Raw genomic sequence first — 23,552 nt, 5'->3', positions numbered from 1 at the left:
GGGAGACGGGGTCGGGCTAACTGAAGGTTGAGAAGGAGAGACCCACTTAGTTAGATGCCGCCTTATCGGATTGTACCCCCGCCTCATTCATTACCTTCCATCACTTCCCTCATTTGCAATGAGCAATATCATTACAGGATGATTTGCCTCAAACGTGGGGTTGAAGTAACATCTCCAGGCAGGAATAACTGCTCCAAGATTTGTAATTTGGGGTGCAATATAGGCCAGTAATAAAGCTTCAAATTTACTCTGAGACACACACACACCCACCCTGCTCTCTTTGTTTTCCCTTTGTCTTTTTCACTTTTTCACACACACACCTACACACACACACACACACACACACACACGCACACACACAGCGAGGCAATAACACAGAGAACACCACTTTAGCTTTAATAGGATTTTCTTGAATGCACATCTTAATTGGCCATAAAAGCTTCACAGATGTCCAAAAAGTATCTACTCCTATCTACATTTCTGTCTGTGTTGCTATCAATTTGTCCATTTCTGACGCTTTGTCTTTCTCTCTCTTTCTGTCTCTTGAATTCTCTCCCCTTCTCATTTGCAGTCAGCAACATCAGACTCCAGCCATATTATTCATTAAGGTAGTTAAGTTAGCAGCCTCACAAGCAGCAAGCCTGATTTCCAATTACACTCCATTTTTCTTCCTATGAGAACATCTTTAGCTTTAGGAAGTTTGTGCTGCTGTTAGTGCCGGACTTAATTTATGTGAGTTTACAACTTTCCAAAGCCCCACCAAGATTATAAATCCACCATGATTGATATCTATACAGAAAATGGGTCTATACATTAGAAAATTTCTTCCTTCCACTCAATGCACATGACAGTCCATAAAGTCTAAAAGTAGACTCAGATAAAACAAAATAGGCACTGGTTTTGAGTACTCTTAATTCAATCTCATTTTGACAACTCACGCTGGCTTAGCAACAGCATCTGAATCCCTCAACCACTCCTGCCACCATGTGGTAAAGCACCAGTGGGCACGTCTAGCGTCTTACTGGTGATGGAATCCCATCCTCCGTAATTAGATAAATGTCCCCTAACCACCCTTTCAGTGCACACTAACATGACTAAGTATATGAGTCCTAATAAATTAGCAGCTTGTGAAAATGAAATTAAAAGGATCACGGACCTATTTTGAAAACTAAGCCTCCACCCCTACGATCCATCACTCATGTAGCATGAATTAAGCACACCCAGGGAGCAAAATAAATTCAGAGAAGAATATAAAGTATAACTTGTGATATGCGTTTATGGTTGACATTTAGAGTCTCACACTTCATTTTCTGTCTGGAAATGTCACACAAAGAATATAGACGTTCCTAAATCCGTGCCCTTTGCTGTAAAGCAGATGCTAAAAAACACAGGTGTCTTTTAGGGATAAATTGAGGAAAGACAAAGAAGAAAACAACATGATCGTAATCAGTGGGTAACAATGGGTCCCTGACAGGAAAACAAACCAGAGATAAAAAAGAACGTTTGCAGCTGCAGGGTTCAGCTGCTAACGCTAATGATGAAGCTGTACAGTTGCCTTTAGGATCGTAATTACTATTGCAAACAGCCTCACTGCTTCATGTTTTCCACAAGGTTTGTGTAATGGGTGATGGGGTTCGATAGCACTGGGTGTGAGTCACAGACAACAAACAGAGGGATATAAAAAGAAAGACAGCCTTCTTGAGAGTAAACACACCACACCTGCAAACTGGTCAGAGTTGGAGTTGGAGGAACATTTCTCCCTTCGCCTGTATGGTCATTGATTATGAGACTGCTGAATATCGACAACACAGCCTGCAGGCAGGGACAGATGGGCCGGTGCTGCTGGAGCACACCGACAGCACCGAGTCTATCTCTGCTGTTGGGGCCAGCTGATCCCAGATGGCTGGCTGGACAGGGGACAATGAATTATGAGTGATGCAAAACCACTGGGTAAGTGCACTGGAGCATTTTTCATGGTTTGTGTAGCTGTATGGCTAAGGGAATGGCTTCTCGGTGCAGGACAAAGTAACAGAAATAAACAAGTATGTAGCAACAGCAGAAGACAAAGAATTATTAAATTACTGAAACAGCATTTCAAGTTGTGTTGGAGTATTTTTGGTTTTTATGTTTGCTTGTTACAGTCTGTTATCGTCTTCTTCTTGTTTTTAAGGTCTGTCTCAGACACACTGTTCTCTTAAAATAAACAAAGAGTGGCATTTCACCTTTCTTGGCACACACACAAACATACACGCACGCACACAGCTTTCTCCATCTCTACTGAACTGGAGGCAACTTCTTATTCTGTACTTATGTCTGTATATTTAGGGGAGTGGAGCTGGAGTGCTTCTCCTTGGCTCTAGGTCAGGGGTTTTGTCCGCCAGGGACTCTGGCTTCTACCAACTTCTCAGTGCTCTAATGGGGCATCGAGGGAGAGGGGGTGTCAGCCGGGATCGTCTACCTCCTGTGGAAAGCTTAATTGGGTATAAAGAGGTAGCCCTCTCTGCGCCCTCCACCTCAGGGTAAATCATATGATATGTTTAAGGAAAGGCTCTAGACGTGGTGTGCAGGTTAAAGCTTTCTTTGCCTGGAAGGGAAAGACAGCATCTGCCTGAGCCTTTGTATTCTTAGATGTGTGCAGGACATTACCCTCAGCTGAACAGTTTTCATTTTTTCTGATGACCACAGTGGTTCACTTAGTGCTCTGTTGGAATTGCCTGTGTTTCAGGAGAAAACTGCCCTTTACATTGATTAATGGGCCAGACTGTCACTTCTCTGCAGCTCTCGTCAATTTCTTCTTAAAAGTGATAAATCAAGTCAGAAGCTATTGAATGCTCTGTAGCATGGGGGCATTTACGGTGGTAGAAATGAACATGAAACCTCTCAAAGAAAAAAAAAACATTTTGAATACAAAGGTGGATAAATCACCGTGCAGGTCAATATTATTGAACAATATACTTTTTTTTTTTTTTTACCTTTCCTTTATTAGTGATCAAAGAAAGGCTGGCAACACAGGTACAGTGGGGGTTGGTTCAGCATTGAAGGAACTGTTAATGTGTGCCAATACACTAAAAGCCATGGGGCCTTTTCTAGGTGATGGATGGTCACTACTAAATTAGTGAGCATGACAGCTCTAGTGCTGCACTATAGGTCAAAGGAAAGCTGTGGTAGTGATGAAGGTAGCGATGGATAGGCTGAGGTACAAGTGAAAGACAGTGGGTTAGAAATTGAGTGCCAATGGCAGGCAGTTAGCTTCAAGTCATAAACGAACAAAATATCCAAAACATGCTGATAGCAATACTTGTGCTTCACATGTAGAAAAAAAATGTTGGAATAGATGTTTCTGACATTAAAAAAACTTGATAAAACTATAGATTTCCTGAATAAGTTACCTACTCTATTAAAACAGATACAAACATGTTGTCTCGCTCAGAAAAAGTGCAGATATATAAACCAAAGATACACATAGCAGAGAACCATGTTACGAAATACATAGTTGGATCATTTTGATGATATTTATCCACTAATGATATAGTATATTCCATTTATCCATTCTATTACCAATAAAGTATTGGTCAGGGTTGGACCATGCATAAGCCCATGACTGATGGCTAATCAATATCAAGCGGCACAGGTCTTATTGAACAAATGGCTATAGATAGAGAAACATCTGGAAATGCTAAGCCTTCTGAAAGCTCTGGTAATGGAAGACAGCAACACATTCACAAGAAAACTGGTGAGCACAAATACATGTCTGTAGTGAAAGTTGGAGTATACTGTGCACATCTTTAAAAACCTGACCTGTCAAAATCCCAACACGCAAAGCAATAAAACTATTAAACCACGCAGATCTGTCCCGAAGACCCACGTAATGCTGGTGAGGTGGAGCACAGTGGGGAGGGTCAGTGTTTGACAGCAAATGTCAGATCTGATGTGAACATGTCAGGTAGGAGTGAAACAAGCCCTGTCAGGTCCTCACTCACACTCCAGCCTAGAGCGCTGTGTCAGCTATCTTGCTATTGATTCGTACGCTTCTTTGGGGAATTTTGCTTCATCCATTGTCACAGGAACAGCAAAACCAATTGAAAAGAGAAATCAGATGTATAAATAAGCAATGTTCTGCATGAGGGCGCCCAGGAATGACACACTGACATAGTCACCTTGACATAAACCTGCAGCCCCCCTCCCAGAGCAATCAGTGCTGACCAGTGCTGTAAAGCCTTTACACAATGACACACTCACATCCCCTAATGACTCTATATGTGCTTTTAAGTAGATAGAGTCCGTGTCTTTCACTGTCATCAGTAGAAGATTCTTTTTTTTTTCAAAGTGGAAGAGAGATTTCTCCATCGATTTTTATTGCTACTATAAAATTATAAGACAAGTTTTAAATCTGCCGTTAAAGGGATCATTAAAGACTGTAATAGCTATGCTTGATACTGTCCTGTCATTCATAATTATTACTATCACAGGATATCTTAAGAGTGTGTATAGTACTGTGCCACAAGACTGTCTGACCTGCTCTTTGTGATTGACTATAAAGATCTAAAAAGTAAATATTTAAGCAAACTAATATTTGATATGTGAGGGTGGGTATGATGAGGTCAAATTATGCTCTTTGTCTGCTCCTTCATAGGTTTGGACAAAAGAAGACTGATCAAAGAATGAAATGTACCATTTATTTATTCATCCTAGAGTTGGCGATATGCACTTTTAGGATATTTAAGCAACTTGTGTGTAGAGGGCAAGAAAACATCTCTATTTTGTTATTCATTTCACTCTGTGGGTAAATTACACTTTATCACAGTTCATAAATAACTGTCTCTTGCAATTGCATTTTTCATCTCTCTGGCATGATAAGCAGAAGACTCTTTTTCTAAAGCAGCCACACTCACAAAATCACACAAATGAAGCATTAAAGGGGATTGTCTAAAATGGGCACAGCTCACACAGTCATCTTACTACTGTTAAGTGAGAGTTGAGTGCTTCTCTTCTCTTTTCTATGCTTTGCTTCCTGCTGTTGCTGGGTCAGGAAACATGAGCTTAGCCCCTTAGCTTCTCCCTCAGACATGCAAAGAATGGTCATGTCAGCAGACACTAAGGGCAGTTTTCACTATGGTCCACTTATTCACCATGCAAAGATGTTTACTGTGCAGCTGCACAGAAGCTGAAAATCATTTTGCGGTGTGATTTGCAATGCACAGAGGGCCTTTGGAAAGTAACAGGAAAGCTCATTCTGCAGTGTAGTTTAGTTCCATCATAGTTCTACTTCCAATGAGAAGTAGGTAAAGAAGAGCCACCCCATGGGTCTCTTCTGCCCACCTCCACTCAGCACACTCATCATCAAATACAGCTCTGATCAAGTGATTGCATGAGTGGTAAATGGGTGGAAGCCTAAGAGGGATGGGACACGCTTTCTTTTGCTTTTACAACTCCGGGCGGTCAGGAAAAAGAAGAAGAAGGGTGAGGACAAGGTAAAAGATACTTTGAAAGACAGTTCACTGACAGCAAGATTAATCACCCAACACAGAGAGGTCTGGGGCAGTGTAGCCATTTGATATGGAACTCTGTACCCCCTCCACACCTGGCCACAATCCATATGAGTCCTGTAGATTTCAGCACCCATTAGCAGCAGCCTTGGCAAATGATACTGTCCCTCACATCCCGTCCCTGCCAGCATCTACTCTAGATAATAAAATACCGCATAACAGACAAAAAGAAAAAGGACCTGTCAAAGATTGTGAAGGGCAGTTATATGGTAATCTGGGATATGTGTGTGTAACTGTGTGTGTATTAGCGTTGTGCAATTTATAAGCACAGTAGAGGTAAGTGGGCAGGTTGAAGACCTCTTCACCACTGTTGTTCATATGGAAATGAGCAATAATGAAGTCAACACTGTCAACTTCACATCTCTCTGTATTGTCACAGTGATAAAGGGCACTAGAGGCAATTAATTTCAGTCAAAATAGTGAATACAGAAGGCCGGGGAAAGGATGTCACAGAGGCTGAAGAGGCTGTATTGTGCCATTGTCAAGTTTCATGTCCTCACAAATCTGTCACAGCACTTCACACAGTTTCACAACAGGCCTCTTTAAACACTAATAACTACCTATTTACACATTAATTTATGTAATTTATGAAAAAAGGAAAACCAGGGCTACACCCCCCCCCCCCCCCCCCCCACCCTCTTTTTCCCCTGTTCGGTTGAAATATGCAAAAGCACTCTTTGTCCAAAAGAGTGCAATCCATTGCATGCATGGTGCGACACATAATGTGTAGATGTGATGTATTATGCAGCTCAGTCAACACTGTTGGACATAAATTTATTTCTTCCTTCATTTTTGGGGTAACTGTGGCTCAGGTAGAGCAGGTCATATACTAATTGGAAGGTTGGTGGTTTGATCCCAGGCTGCTACAGTCTGCATGCAAAAGTATTCTTGGGCAAGCTTCTGAACCCCGAGTTTATCCAGGAGGGAATATTAGATAGAAAGCACTTATACACAAAAAAGGAGTAGAAAGGTGCTACAGAAAATCAGTCCTCTTACCAATTTAAAGGAACATCTTCTAAAACAACTTAATCTTTTTGTCTTTGAACAAAGCTAATGCAGTGGAATGCAACAGCACATTGAAGTCGCAACAGCATATTGATTGAAAACATGAACATGACATGAATACATCACCGGTGCTCTTATTTCAGAAATGACTGATCTGACGTCATATAAACCCGTTTAACTGTGGCAAAACACAATCAAACGTTTAAATATCAGATGTTAATTATATTATAATGCATCTGAAAGGCTGCCAATAAAATACATAACTCTGTAATTTGCTACAGTACATTGGTGCATTTTCATCACCTCAGCTCAGTCAGTAAACTCAAAAGTATATCTTTAAAAATTACAGAAAGAACATACGTAAACATAACATTAGCCAAAACGTGTTTTTATTTAAGTTACTGACTTTTATACAAAATTCCCTCTTGGTCTCACAACAAGTAAACTCTATCCAGAGACACACAGAGAGAAGCTTCCATACTGTGAGAACTAACTTTAAAAGGTAATATAATTGTGGCATTAATTATAGCTTCTGTTTACCTTCAGAATATATTTTTGCACAGAGCGGTGCACAGCTGCGGATTTTATCACCAACCGCTTAAATCCGAATCGATTCTTTCACAGTCCGTATAAACCGGAGAAACAATTACACACAGCATTATCTCTTTCAGTGTACATACAAGTATGAGAGTGTTATATCAAGAACACATCTCAGAAGTCATCTCTTGATGAAGGCTGTTGGCTAATGAGGCTAATAATGTGAGTGAATCTTGAACAAACAAAAGAACAAGCTGGTACCTGTATTACACAGGTCAGAAATTCTCAAATAATGATCATTAACTTGCTATTAAAGCCTTCAGGCATAAAAAACCTGTGACTAATACTAATGTTATAGCACTAAAATGATCGTGAAGGATATATCAATACATCGTTTTGAATTGCTGCTACTCGTGGGGCACTGTAACCTTCAAGCTATGCCTCCTGCAATCAACTCCATGCAGCCGATAAAAGTGAATGTCGAGTACACAGCTGCACTTTTGTGCAGCAAAGCCTGAAGGTGTGACAGACACAGGCAATAAAACTGCGCAAAGAAAAGCAAGATGGTAGAGGAAGCTCGGTTTCCCCTTACCTTTACTCGAAGAAACGTGACATTAATATGACAGGGAGAGATGTAGAGTGGGGGGAGTGCATCATATGGATTCAAGGAGAGGGAAGCAGGGAAAGAAAAAGAACAAGGTAGAAAAGCTGACACTTGACATCAGTCAAGTGAATGTAGTTGGTGGTTCTATCACCATCAGTACCATCATTATCACCACGAAGCTGTCTCTACAAACAAATGTGTACTTAAAGTATGCGCAGGTGTGTGAGAATATTTACTGTGAGCATATCTGGACTCTTGTGTCTGACTGCATGCGGAAAGATTCCCTTTTCTTCGATGCTGCGGCCTAGCTGTGTACGTTTAACCCCCCACACACTTGGCTCTGCCATAGGTCTTCTCATCCAGGCAATCACATGACAAAGGCCAACGTCCTCTCAGCATCCTTGAGTGCCTGTGATGGGCACCCAGCCAGTGACTGATCACCCGCTCGTTCCCTCTTGTCAGCACTTTCGCTCATCCAGCTCGTCATCAGTGCTCCGGGGTAATAAAACCAATGTCAACCTGCTCCTTGTGAAGTTCACATGGAGAGATAAGGGGAAAAAACCTTCCACTGGCTTTTTGTTCCAAATTAATTTCCCGCAGTCTTTGTGTACACCGTTTCCTGGGTGGCATTTAGTGCTGACAGAATGCTAATCTGATGTTTTCCTGCCTGATTTAAGTGTTCATTAGGAAATTCTGCAGTTTTAAAGCCATTTTCCATTTGACTTTTATAGTCAAGTGTGTGTTTCTAAATGGAAATAACTGATCAGGTGAGGCTGTTCTAGAGCAACAGGGACACCTCTTTCGTTAATTAAAGCTGCATGGGGCTGCTGTAAACATCAGGAAAATAGGGCTGTATATCAGGCTTATTACCTAGATATGATCATCAGCATGGGGACTTTGTCCAGGGAAATTTCTTTTAGTCCGTCAAACAAAGGCTTTGCTCCCCCTAAGGCCACCTGTTCTATATACACACATCATGAGATCCAGAAGAAATTGTAGTCATAGAGAAGGTTAACAGCAAGAGAAATGGAGCAAAAGTTTTGGTAGATCTGCTATAACTCCAACTGGGACTTGGAATGTGCCTTTTTTAATTTCTGCCTATTTACTATTATATAAAAAGTGGAACATTCCCTTTGTACAGTAAAGAATCCTATCTCCCAATGTCCCCTAACAGTTTTTACCCAAATCATTACTTGGAATTGCAACAGACAGCAGTATGTTGGAAGCAAGAGGACCTGTAGGGATTATGAGGGTACAGGTGGGACAACATTAAGAGGAGATAAGGGAAAAACAGAAATATTCTTCCCTAAAACCACAATAGATGCTAAGGCAGTCTTACAGACCGTTATCAGGCCATCATCATAGCTTGGTTATCGTCCCACTGAATGGAAAGGTGGACCGAGACCATCTCAGCACTGTTTACTAGAATGTAGGCATGCAGGCAAACATTTTCTGATTAGTGAGCTTACATTCATAATGACTTGACAACCTAAAAATGTGATAGAGGAACTTTTTGTCACAATAATAACTGAATTTTTACTATAAATGAATTCAATATATAAAATATGCTTATTTTTTTTGGAAAAATATACACCTTCTAATTAAATTAACTTTTAGAAACATTATGGAAAATTCAATTACAAAGTCTACTGTTACATGCAATATGTGTTGTCTCAATTGGAAGTGCTTCCAAGCAAGCCACTGCGGTTGTTTTCCACTCTCAGCCATGATATATAACATCCAGTTAAGTCTTCAATGTTAGACTCGATATGAGCAAATACACTAAACACATTATATTTGTGGTAGAATACTATTAAAAATTACTGTATAACACTGAAATCCTTTTTACATACTGAAATAATGGATCAGATGCATATTTCAGCTGTGGTTTATTGATGTGGTTGGAAATTTTATTGTAAAGAAAAATATATAACACTGTCCACAGAAGGAGTTGTTTTTTTTTTAATGATTTTTGGTGTACACCGTTTTTCAGCTCCAACATTTCCAACAAGTTGTGATTTTTTTTTTTTTTAAATAAAAGTCTATTAAAATCAGCAAAATCATTGTGCTACTCCACTATATATAGGCAATGAGGGCAGCTTCTACAGGTGGATCCAAATCCCTAAATATTGCAATTTTCACTCAGAAAGAGCCTTAAAAATGGAGACAGGAAGCCTTCATCCTGCTCGCTTTTTCCTCATCGATTGTCTGCATGTCTGTGCCATTGTGCCTCACGGTGGCAGAAGCTAAAGTGATGGAGACAAAAGGCAGTTTGAGTATTAATTCAGCACTCACGTCTTCTTTCAGGATCTTTTCACATGCAAAGCACCGGGCTGCGCATTGGGCAGAAGGGGACGCTGACAATTACAGCCTCACATTGAGCCACCGTCAGAGACTCACTCTTCAGCCTGATTGACAAATGAAAGAGCTGAAATAGCTTCCATTTAAAATGGCCACTTGCCAGAATAGGGGGATCATCTCCAATATCTTGTCTCAAATGGGAAAGGGAAACGATGAGCGTGCATAGGAAATTGAGCTCACAATTCAGTACTTTACAAAGGCCATTCAGGCTACATGCACAGAATACCCAGTGGTACTGCAGAGGCTTTAAAGCTCAAATTCAATGGAACATCAATTAAGACAGAGCAGCAACTTTAAGAGAGGATTTGCATCCAACTGTTCTTTCCCGCAAAACCAAAACATTTTCATACTTTTCCAACTCACCCACCCCCTGACAGATGCACAGATGAACATATACAAGGAGTGCATGTGGAACATAAACATACACTGATGAGTGAAAATTGCCTTTTCTATATGCCTGGAAATCCCTGAAATCCCTGCATGTGATTTCAGCAGGAACAAATAAGATGCTCATTGTCCCAAAAAGCACGTAGGCAGGCACATGGATTTCCAATCATGGGTGATGCTCAATTTGTCTGCCAGTCCTTCAATACATCTCCACAACTGAGTTCAGAATCCAAATCAACAGTTTGTAGAGACGGATGCCTATTGAGCTCCTCATCAAAAGTGAAACTGGAACGACATGACTCCTGTGTGAGTGAGAAATGACAATGTTTTCCTGTTGTGGCAGTGTTATATTTTACTGACCTTGAAAACGTTAATATCCTGTCATTACTGCATGCAACTATGCTAGATCCAAAAGAATAAAGCAAAAAAGCCAAGAGGAGTTTTCAATAGGCTGGACATTCAATGTAATCTAAACCAAAATCATAAAACGATAGCTGTGACTACATAGGAAACAAGGAAGCATGTGATTTTTGTAGTTTGTCTGCTTTCTTGATCATGACATTAAATTTAAAGACCACCCTTTGCAAGAATGCAATAATGTCTTCACACTGACTTAACAAATTCAACAACCTTGATGGGAAAAACTAGTAAAACAATGAGAAGCACACATGAACAAAAGCACATGAGAAATGCAATATGGCAAGAAAGAGTCTCACTGCTGAGTGCATGAGATGCAGGTAGCCGGAGCACAAACAACACAGGTATATAAAGAACAAGTACTTGTGTCTGAGAGCACAAACAGCTGCAGGGGAGTTCTGCGTGCTGCTGTAGGAGCACAAACAGGTTCTTTAATGGAGAGCGGGATGTGAGGAGAAATTCATTTGTGAGATGACACTCTCCCGTAGCCCCACAGCACAAACCCCATGAGAGGGATGTTTCAGCTCGGAGAATCAGGAGGGCGGGGGGGGGGGGAGCAGTGGGGTCGTGCATGTATGTATGTATGCATGTATGTATGTGTGTGTGCAGGTGTGTGAGAGAGGGCCAAACTTGAGGTATGAGGTGAAAAGATACAAAGGTGCCTGTGTCATGTCTCTGTGGAAATCAATAAAGTCTGCTGTATGCACAGCACACCATATCACGCGTGCATACAAGTGTACACACATTCGCAACTGGGGAGAAATAATGTATGAAGGAGCTGCATGTGAAAAATATGTGCAGCTACACTGGTATTGTACCATCTGGTACTATATTGCCAATTATATTTTATTTAAAACTCCTATAGGAGCCTAATAAAGAATAGACAGGAATATGATTTTTTCTCTCTCAAATGTGTCCACTGGAATGTTTCTGAATGAAATCATTAAGCCACAAGCTGAGTCATACTGTATGAATATTCAAGTGAAACACGTAGTGCTGCTTGAAGGATGTTCAAAATTAGATTAACAAATGCCTTAAACAAGGTTTCCCAACATTTAGTTAAAATGCCTGTGAGGTTGCTGATGTATGCGTGGCTGGTAATGGTTATAATTAGTCAGCATATTTTATGATGACATTACAGCTTCAGCCATTTCTGTTTATCTTGCTTAAAGTGCCGGAAATGGCTTGCACACACTTGGCAAAGCATGTGATATTAAAGTTTTTTGTAGTCTCATCATAGTTCACCTCTGCGCCTCTGTGGTATTTTATCTTTTGTTGCCTTAGAGGAAGTGTGACCTGAGCTAAATCTTACCTTCCCCTTGGACTAACTTTGTTACAGACCCATTCTTAATGGTAGGGAGCTGAGGTTCAAGATAAAGTCACACTTCATACGTGAGAAGCTATAGCAGAGGGTGTGAAATACAGAGAGCACTACTTCTAAGCTCAGAATATCAAATTTCAAGCCTGCGAGCAAAATATATTGCCAAAAATATGCTGGTTGTGTACAAAAACACCTTCCTTTCATTCACAGACACACAGCTCGATGGCAAAAAGAGAAAAGAATGATAATAAAACAAATGCCCAAATCTCCCACAGCAGATTTTTCATCATTAAATGATGGCCTGAGGGTGGAGGGAGTGTGATGAGGAAACACTGGCTTCTGCTCTGCTCTGTAATTAAATGGTGGCCGAATGAAGTGAGAGGCAGGGAGATGATAAGCACAGGGCTCTGTGCCCCAGGACAGAGGAAATGTGTCAGATGCTCCCAACAATATGGTTATCTGTGACCGAAAATGCTGTTTTGCAAAAAGAAAGATGGCAGACAGATTGCCGCCATTTCCTAATGGAACACTGGAGGCTCTTACACAGAAGTGCAAAAAAAAAAGGCATATTTACATGAAAAACAGAAAAAAAACCCCTCCGTCAACAATATATGATTTTAAATCCTCTCAATAAGACAATCAATAATAACATCAGATACATTTGGTTCAATTTTTACTCCCCGGGAAGCATAAAAGCAAAGACTTTGTTTTTCTGAACACAATTATTGCCATGTATCATTCTTAATGTTGCAACAGATTAAAAACACATGAATGTGAATGCACTAAAGACAAAAAAAAACATGGGATAGAAAGTGCAAAGGAAAATAACGCACGGCCACAGCACCACAATTTCAGATGACAAGACTGGGATCGGTTCGCTGAAATCAGTATGGACAGAGTTCAGAGGGAAAAAAGAGCACTGGTGTCTTTGACAAAGCTTTTTAATATGTCTTAATGGAATGAATAGTGTCACTAAACTGTATTGTTTTAAAAAACATTCTATCACAAGAATTTCATTATATTAAATGCCAAGCGTTCAATCCTTCCTCTTCCTCCAATAACGCCATACTCTCTCTTGAGAAAGAAAAATGAAACAGTGGTGGTGAAACGAGGATTTTTCATCTAAATACAATTACTGAGCATTTTGCAAAGTGCTGTGAAAAGCAATCAGGAATTACTCTTGAAACTTGGCTAGGAGAGAAACAGACCTGGTTTTTAATGTCTGGGTATTTTATTCTGACTTTTTCATTGCTAAAAAGCTTTTCCTGCCCTTTGCCAAGCAGAGTGTTGTATCGCTGCCAGTCAGGTTTAGAATTCTTTTGATGGGGATTGAAGATGAACACAGTCATCCCTGAAAAAATGGCTGTGACTCCAAGAAGTCACGTGACTGATGCTGAAACTGGCGGCTTCATTTTTTTGGCGTTAGCCTCAAATTAAATCAGACATCAGAAACGACCTTCAAATATCTGCAAAGCCAATATGCTGACTAGGATGCATCGGAGAAAAAGGCCAGTGATCAAGATTTATGGAGTGAGGCTACTCTGTGCGTCAAGAGTGATACATGTCTCATCAACGGTGAAATGAAATGTCAAATTAGTTTGTGTATGCAGGACAACTGTTTCAGCTCATCTACGCGGATGCTCTAACAGTAAACAAGATACAGAAACAAAACGACCAAAAACTGCAGTCAAATGAGATGTGAGAGAAAGGAAGGAAAGAATGAGTGTCAAATAGGGTGCTTATAGCGCAGAACACTAATAAGGAGAGCGTCAGCAGGACAGTGGCAGCAGATCCATTCTCCTCCAGGCTTCATCTTGGCAGTACCTATTATAAACTTCCTCTGCCGTCTCGCACAATTGGTTCTGTAATTTAAAAAGGTCAGCATGGCTCCTGTGTAATTCAGTACTCTCATGGTGCTGTATTAACCACATATTTAATCACCCTCGGGGTGGTGTGCAAGCTGAATATTGAATGTAAAGGGAAAGAGTGGGACCCACAATACACCACAGGGTCTGGCTCTCTCACCTGACAGAAAGCACTCACACTATGTGGTGGCGCAGTTTAACCATGAACTTTGCTTAGTGTTTCAATTTTTTAATAGAAAAGCATTGGAAACCTGAATGTTTTAAGAAAAAATAGAAGGTCTCTGCAGGAAAGTTTGTTTCTAGTCACACAATGGATGAGTAAATTGAATCAGTATCTGTTGCACTTTGAGTGTAACAGATGTAATATCGTTTGTTATGGATTTCATTTGTCTAGAGAATCACATCAAAGAGCAGATTCACCAAAAACCGCTGTATGAAGAAAAGAAAATTCTCCTTTATGGGACATGCAGAGCCACACATACTATATATTGAATGTTTGCTACAGTACAATGTTAAAAAATCAATATAAAGAAGAAATTTAAAGTCAAACTGCCGATAAAACAGAGAAAAGCCTGTATCTGTATCTGCAGTAAATGGACTACACTAGATTCAAACCCTGGCCTGTACAAAAACTTTACGCCATATGGTTGCCTGATCAACCAAAACTGTAACTTTATTCAGTTGATATATAAGATACCCTGGAAATGGATTTGGCCTTTAACATGTCAAAGCTGTACCGTTAAAATTGTATTCTGTAGGTAATATTAAATAATAAAAGAAAAAAACCTACATCAATGTCTGAAGCCATATTTGACACAAATATATTTGCTTGTATGGTTATATCACACATTTTGCAATGGCCAACTGTGAGGTTACTAAAATTATCCTCCAACCCTTTCACCAGACACAGACAAGCTCATTATTTGTAACGTATGCAAAAAAACCCTCCAGATCATGTTCAGCAACAACTTTGTGTGAATTTGTGCTCGCTGAAACATCTGTGGATGGCAGCTACAGTACAGTAAAGATTACAGCATGTTTACACAAGTCAACTTTCTGTTGCATGCCAGTCAAATGTAACTTTTTTCATTAAAAAAATAACTTTATCCATTAACTGTATCGGTCTTTGAACACTTTCAAAACATGAGTGCCCTATACTCAGTCCTCCAACTGAATGCAGCCTCTCAGATCACAGATGGAGGACTGAAGATCATGCTAACAAGCTGTTCAAGCTATGCAGTCTGAAACAGTCGAGATCTGGGAACGTGAGATACACTGACACCCACCACCATGATATCCCCATCCACAGTGTTACAAAGAGTACTTCTTCCTGCACTGGCCCCGAACAATGTCACTGAGTGCAAATTACTAGCTGTAGAATCTTTTAGAGCAAACAAAATTTTTTTACGGTGTCCTATTTTTTCCGCCAAAGTTAGATAGTACACATAATAATGGTGCATTACTCATGAATCAGACATGGTTAACAAAGAAGCTCTGAAAACCCAAATGATGAAAGTGCCCTAAATAAAGGAAACAGGGAGTCACTGCTTTCGGGAACAGCTGATATTTACATTAAAGCAAGGAAAATAATAGCACTGTCAGTCATGAAGTATGTAAAGATAAAAAAAAATAAAGCGGCGCTTTGACATTTCTCTCTCATTGAGAAACACGGTCCTGGTGGAATTCAGCTTTCCTAAATCTAGACATTACTGAGAGCTGCCTTCCTTTGCTGACACATGTACAGAAGGTACAACCCATGACTTAGATCTTAGGTTAAGGTGAATTGCCACTGAAGCTAAACAACAGGTGCCTTACATAAGAAAGAATGTCTTTTTTCATATCTTTGTTCCTGACTTACAGATACTTCACCCACCACTTAGAATTCTTGTGGGTATCACCTTGCATCTCTTCAGTGATAAGCTATAGAGATAAGTAAAAGCCCTTGGTATAGCACTCTGATGCCATCAGATTGTTAAGCAAAAATGTTTCGATTCAATCTTAATATAGCTCCTACTGCTGCCAGTCAGAGATCGTGCTCCAAGAGTGTGATTGAAAGCATTTCTGCCAAGGTAGCGATCCCTCATACACACACACGCACACGCACGGACACCATCACATCGGAGACCAGGGAGCTGCATACTGCCCTCTGCTTGACAAGTAAATTGCTTCCTAGATAGTGCTGGCGAAAGAAAATACAAAGAGAAGAAGGTGGTGGCGTGAGCATGGTTAAAGAAAATGAATGAGAGGTGAAAGGCAATAGAAAGAAGCAGAGTAGCCAGAATGAGAAGGTAACAGCAAGCAGTGAAATGCTCTGCTAAGCAGGACTGCAAGGGCCTGTTGTCTTGCTGGATGAGAGCTGGGTGGAAAAAAGAGAAATCAGCATGGTGGAACTGAAATGACTGTCAATTGCGGTGACAAAAGCACATAGTGTGGGTGGTTCACTTATCTCAAACAGGGAGACATTTCAGTAAAATGTCACAGGTTAGAAAATCAGTCATGTAAAAACAACCATATCTTAAAGTCTTAAAGCAAACAAGACATGGAACAATTTTGATTATTTATCTCATAGACAGATAAGAAAAGAAATCTGTAAAAGTCAACAGACCAACTTTCAGATATTGATGACAGAAGCCAGTGAAGTATTCATTTAGCAATCTGTGGGTTATTTCAATCTATTTCCCACTGTAAAAAATGAAATAAAAAATAAAAAATCAATTTTTAATAACTTGCAATTTTCAAAGGATGTGAAATCCTTTGGTGACCTTGTGAACTTGAACTTTTTATCAGAAACTACAGAGTAATTCACTTACTCAGTCAAAACTAAGACTTGAAAAAGTTCACCTCCAAATCGCATACACTACAAAAACAACTCCTAATACTTGAATTCATGTGCTTTCCAACCATGCAGCTTCATGGCATCCATTTCCATGCAAGAAGATCCTGCAAATGTAACATGTTGCTGGTCTAGTACTTTTGTCCATATAGTGCATGTATTCAATATATGTACATATATGTTGTCAGGGATCTTCAAAATAACGTCATCAAACATGTAGAGGACTCCTAAAGAAGTTGATAATAATGATCAGCGGAAGGATAAAGTGTTAGTAACATCTACAGTATACTTCGGACACATATAATGAACATAACTGAATGGTGGCTGGATGTGCAGCCCCCACCACAGCTGGTTTTTCTTTAATTCCTATGATTCCTATGACTCTGCTTTATTTCATGTACTTTACTTGTACATCAAATTCCCAAACAAGTTCAAGAAAAATTGTTTAAAACAAGATCATCTTACTGGCATAACTTTAGAATCTCTATATCTGTTTTACTGTCCATCTAAGGTTTCTGTGTATTTTGTGTCTTTGTAACCCTTCCATTCTGTATTGTATTGTTTTACAAACCCAAGAAGAGGGAAGAGGTGGGTAAGGTGTAAGTTATTTTCATACTGACAAGCAAAAGTAAGTTCATAGCAGTGCAAAATTAAAATTTTCTGAATATTAGTGTGCTCAAGCCACGGAGGGCCGTTACAAAGTAGTGTACTTCTTTATTTTGTTGTTTGGAAAATCAGGGACTTTTCTAAATATTCCACAGGTACAAGTACCTTTCAGTGAATCAGGAACAGTTGTGCAAATAACTTGAGGTTTAGAGCTGCAAACGCTTTTACTTGTTGTAAAAAATGTCACCAAGAAAATTACTTTGTGCCAAAAAAAAGTTGGCAAAAAAAAAGTTATCTTAGCTCCAAATGATTCAGGATTTAAGTCCCATGTCAACAGTAAGTCACTAAAGCTACAAGAGCGGTGTCAAGCATACAATAAGTCAGACAGCCGTTGACTGACAGACAGACACAGACAAACCATGACGATGGAGGCAGACCATGAAGTCTTGATCACTGATGAGCTGACAAGCACGTGCTGAGAAACATGTCATGTCTTACCTGGGATTAAAGGAACCTCTTGACCCCAAGCCAGCCTGAGGAGGACCATAATGAAGAGGGGCGTGGCCCCTGACCATGTGCCACGCATAATGATGCTCACTGTCCTGGCATCACTTAAGGTCAAACTGAAAAAACAGATTAAAAACAAACAGTTAAACATCGGTTATATAGCTGGGAATTCTCTCACACATGTAAATACCAACCGGAAAGAAAAAAAAAGTTGTGTAATGCATAAAATTTCCTACTTCTTACTTTCAAGAATCATAATACACAACGCAGCTCTCACATCTAAATGACTCACAATCTTTTAATGAGTTCCTTCACGTTGTAATTCAGTGTCATTCCATAATTTTTTGTCAGAAGAGAGTTCAGTCTTGCTAACAATGCCAAGAAGGCTACAAATCAACTTTCCTTGTTGCAAAATTCTGACCTAGCATCTTATTTTGTTCACAACACAACAGAAGTCGGTGTCAAATTGATTTCAGACGCGGGAGCCAAGATGTCAGAGTTTAGTGGTGTGTGTGTGTGTGTCTGAGAGAGAGAGAGAGAGAATGCTGCCCTACTGAAATCACCTGCACATAGTGACAAGGACCGTCTGTGGCATGGAAATAAATCGGAGGATTCTCCAGATCAGCCATCTGTGGAACAACCTGGTCACCCTTGTTTGATTACATCCAGCAGGCCAGGCAGCCTTGACTGCTTCGTTTCTTGGTCTTTCAGACTTCCCTCCCTGCGCTGTGAGGCAGTATGATTTTCTCTTTACAGCCTTTTTTCCAGGCATGACATACTCCCTGAGTTGGATATGCTTCAACAAAAACATGATGGACATGCTTTATCAAATATTTCAAGGCACCACAGCAGTGACTGAGTCTCTACAAGCATTGGATCATTTATAATGATGATTTACATTACCATTCCACAACAACCAGTGGAATTCAACATATGTTGCAATGACAGTGAATTTGGCACTGCTATGAAAACTTTCTGGTTTCATATTACTTAATTCTTCCAGACTTGCATGTCTTTTAATAACGCACTAAATGGACCATGTATTTGCCACTTATCATGGAAGCTTTTATGTCATTCTTTTCCTCACAGCTGCATTGATTTAGTCTTGCACCTCTTTTATTTCCTGGCTTTTGAATGAGATAAGTCACTGAAAAGTCTCTCTGTTAGATCTCAACGTTGGGGTTGCACCAACATGTGTTTTCATTACTTTATTCCTTCAGTGTCACAGCAAACTCTAAGAATTATTTGTTGTATTTGCACATTTGTTTCCATATGACAATCATTTTCCTGCCTAAATGTCTTATAAAGTCCCAGTTGTTGCATTCACTACTCATGGCCATGTGAATCCATACCATACTAACAGTTTCCTTGAAGACTAGCAGGCTAGCATCCCCCATTATTGTTGATAATTGTGTCAGATAAACACTGCATCTTCCTCTTGCAGGCAATCTGATAAATACCCAATTACCAGTAAGGAGATGGCTGTGACAAGTCAGCATCAGAGGTCTTTGGTTTGGGAATGGCATTGGGAGGACCCCCTCAACCCTCCATCAAGTAGGGAGCTGGATTCATAATTCAACTCATCACAGTGTTCCATTTGATTGATGAATGGACAAATTGGAGATAAAAGAAGATTTATTTGAGCCCTACCTCCTGGAAACTACAAACACACATAAGGATGCATCACAGTCCAATCATTGACTATTGCTCAGGACTCATTATTAAACCTGCTTCCATCAAAGGGAATGCACATGTTTCGCTAGACTTGTTTCAGCGCCTTCGACTTTGTTCACTACAGATTCAGTTCGGGAGGAATGAAAGGACTTTATTGTCTCTTTTTATCTGACTCAATGACTGCTGAATGGATTCAAGCCAATTAATCAGGCACTGACAAGCAGCATTGCTGCTGGCTCAGTGACCAACTCCAACAAAAGACGGGAACCATCAGCAGAACAGTCGCTGCCCACAAATTGATTTCTGTAGGCCTACAAAACCGAGGCAATGCCAACTCAACAGGAATCACAACCTGTGGGTGAAATATTATCGAACATTAAGGAACAAAGACATATGTTTTTCTCAACTTGCAAGTATTTCGTGATGAATTAAGAAAACACAAAATCCATGTGAACTATCCATGAACCTGGAAATTCTCAGGTGAAATGTTTAAATACAGGACTGGCAAATAACTTTCGGGAAAGCTAAGTGGAGACCTCTGGTTATAAGAATGAACTTCATTTTACCTCTGACTGGGACTTCTACTTTTCATTGCTTAATCCTTTTTTTTCTTTCATCTTCTACTTCTGATACTAACTGCACACTAACCAACAGTAAAGCAGCTTGGGAAGCAAAAGCACCGAGGGACAGCATTGGGGATGTATTGGCTGAAAAGGCTGAAACTGCCGTTGTCGAGTGCAATCAGCATAACAACAGACAAATAAGCTGACAATTACTAAAGGCAGTTATTTGCCAATGTTTGTTTATTGTAATGCATCAGTTTTATGCTTATGTTTAAAGATAGTGTAATAAAAAGCCGAAAGACTTCAAGATTTCAAAGAATCAGCCCAACTGGTATGACATAAACAAATACAATAAATGCAAAACATAAAGTTAAACTGTGACATAAATGCATGGTATCATTTTGCAATAACTATTTGAAAGATTAAATTGCAAAGACTTCTTGTAAAGTACTGGTTTGAGTGTACAAGCAGAAATTAGTTTTCTGTTCGCATTTTCTCTTCAACACTTGTTGATCACGTGATATAGTTTGGGAAATGTCACTAACCATAAAGATGCCCCATTCCACACTTTTTTAGCTCATGGATCACTTTATGCCAACTACCATAATTTCATCCATTCTTAGAGATTAGATGACATAAAGCACAAAAACATTAACACAAAAACATTGTGGTTGATGGTTCGATCTCTGGCTGCTCTAGTCTGTATGTCAAGTATCCTTGGGCAAAGCACTAACACCAGTGCATTCATTGGCATCTGAATTTGTGTGAATGTTAGATAGAAAGCATTTGAGAACAGAAAAAAGTGCTTGTATGAATGGCATGTTGTATAAAGCACTTTGAGTACTCAGGTAGAGTATTTAATTTAATAGTTAATATTTAAATCTGACGTTTTCTTGTTATTTTCTATCCAGAATAAAGTTTATTGCTAAATACTCTACCGACGTGCTTCTTTACCGTCTTTCTTACAAACAAACACTGCTGATATGCTCACGCTGTTTTAAATATCTGGTCACAATTTGTCCCCAGTTTGAAGAGAACCTAAAATTTCAAATACTGACAAGCAATATTATCTTGGTGACTTTGATCAGAAAGCTCTTAGTCTTTAACCACAGGGTTAGCAGTTCCATTATAGACCCTGGCCTCTCCAGTATTAATGAGTATTTCTATTTGCCACTGACCCTACTTCTGAAATGCATCCGATGCCCTTCACAGCCTCATCTTAGCTGAGTGTGAGTGGAATATTGCTGAAAGTTAGCCAAATAAAACTGGATATTTTCCAACATTAAGGTATTTTTAGGATTAAATCGGTACCTTTGTTTCTTCCGTGTTCCTTTGCCTTGCAGGACCAGAAAGATGATAGTCACATGCAGGTTTGTTTTTTAGAACACAGCAATAACAATTACCCACCACTGGGACAAAAATATCCACAGGGTTTGTTAACTCAGACTGCTATAGCTTCAGCAGTTAGAAATAAAATAGATAGAAATGCCTTTTTGCATGAAATATTGACTGTAGATGTCATTTATTTCTGAAATGTATTCCTCACTATTTAAAGAAATCATATTTTCTTTTCTTTTATCACTTTCTCTGAATATTTTGGCACACCTGGAAATGGTCAAACAGATTTGAGAGTAGGTCAAACAGTATTATAAGTATTAAATAAATCTTATATTATAAAAGTTCTGTGCTTTTTCCTGCTCAATAATAAAAAAAACTGCTTTAGCGATTCATTGACTACATTTTTTCTTAGATTCAGATTCCAGAGTTAAGGATTAGTGCGCCATGTGCTATATATATCTATAAAAGACTTGAATCATATGTACAGTAACTGGTACAACAATAGCGACCCAAACAAAAGCGCATGGGAATCACACTTTAATGAACAATGAGCTTCAGTTCATAGCAGTCCATTTCTGATTTGGTGAAATGTGCATAAACTGATAAAACCTACTGTATCGGAACAGGTTACAATGAATGAGTGAAAAAAGAATACATTTACAGTACATGTGCAGTGGTCATCAATACCATTAAGGGGATTTGCTGCTTCTGTACATACACCTGCAAATCTCATTAGGTGTGGTTTATCATGCTGTGCCATGTCAGCACTGTATTTTGATGAATAGTCCCTGTGCCTCTCATGCACTCCGTTCTCTGTGTCACCATGTCTTCTCCTTTCTCATAAAAATGCCAACACTGGATTAAGGATCTCACATTCACATTATGCTCCTTCACTTCATTACAATAAACGGATTAACCTGCCTGGGTGGTGGAAAGTGATCGGTAGGGAGGGTGGATGACACGTGGCTGACCTGTCCTTCCTTCTTTGTGTAAATCATATCTCTCATGCTCCTCCAAGACCTACTACCAATCTTCCACACTGCTGTGGGAACCACAGTGCAGACAGTGGCAACATTCAGGGACGAGAAACAAATCTGCAGCCATTAAGACGCCCTGCAGTTGACTTACATAACAGCATATGCTCCATCCATTCCACCGGGAGAGACCCGTCTTCACTGTCCCACTTTCTGTTCATTGCTACTGTATGTCATGTAGTGAATGATCATTTGGATTTGTTTTAATGGTGGAAGCTACTAGCCTAGATGGAGGTTTTTATTCTGGTATAGAAAAATTAGACAATAAGCAGATCCAATTTAATAAGCATCTCTTTGTCTAGAACCGGGAAGTTGATGCAGATAGAAGAAAAAATAAAACTCAAATCACAGCTGAAGCCACTCCAGTATCTCTCCGGAGATGAGCTTGGTAACTTGGCTTCCTTATAGTGACCTGTCTTCTCATGAATGTGATCTTTAAAAAATTAAAAGCTTATTATTTCCTGGAGTGAGAAGCCAAGCGCACGGCCCCCAGCCCCTTCACTAGTGATGATGGATTAGTCCTTAGCCTGCACTATGGACCTGTCCCCACTGACTGCACAGCGAGTGACGCCACAGGCCTAAGTGCCTGCTATCAAGATGCCATCTTTGACAACTCTTAATTTATTTGAATAAAGGCTCCACCATTTCTTTAAAGGACAATTCCATTATTTCAGGATACAGATGGGTGGTTCTTTGATTTTTTCGAAGTAGTATTACCATAAAAACATCCAATCCTATTTAGTCCTATTACTCCATGTGGAGTTTTTTTTAAAAGCTGGGCAAAGTGCTTCTTTCTGTAAACAGAAAACCTACATTTGTTTTCTAATATCAATAAAACAGGCCTTTAGTTAATACAAACTTAACTTTATTCCTTTTGAGTGACTTTAGACGATGATTGGGAGATTGCAAAAGCTGTTACTCGGTGAGAAATGTCTCTCAGTGAAACAGTATTAT

The 23,552-nt window shown here is 39.7% G+C and overlaps 1 protein-coding gene across 1 annotated transcript in view; it reads right to left on the bottom strand.

Moving 5' to 3' along the window:
• The window catches only part of robo1 (roundabout, axon guidance receptor, homolog 1 (Drosophila)), a 199,979-nt gene extending 181,911 nt beyond the window's left edge, over positions 1–18,068 (bottom strand). Inside the window, exon 1 of the mRNA XM_085371614.1 lies at positions 17,981–18,068. Within this exon, the coding sequence (XP_085227740.1) occupies positions 17,981–18,068 (88 nt within the window). The remainder of the gene's footprint in view (positions 1–17,980) is intronic.
• Between the last annotated feature and the right edge of the window lie 5,484 nt (positions 18,069–23,552).

This window comes from Diplotaxodon limnothrissa, linkage group LG14 (genome assembly GCF_057381915.1).
Source record: "Diplotaxodon limnothrissa isolate DT_005_m linkage group LG14, D_limnothrissa_male_GT1.1, whole genome shotgun sequence".
Taxonomy (NCBI): Eukaryota; Metazoa; Chordata; class Actinopteri; order Cichliformes; family Cichlidae; genus Diplotaxodon; species Diplotaxodon limnothrissa.
This window is presented reverse-complemented; position numbering and strand designations above follow the sequence as displayed.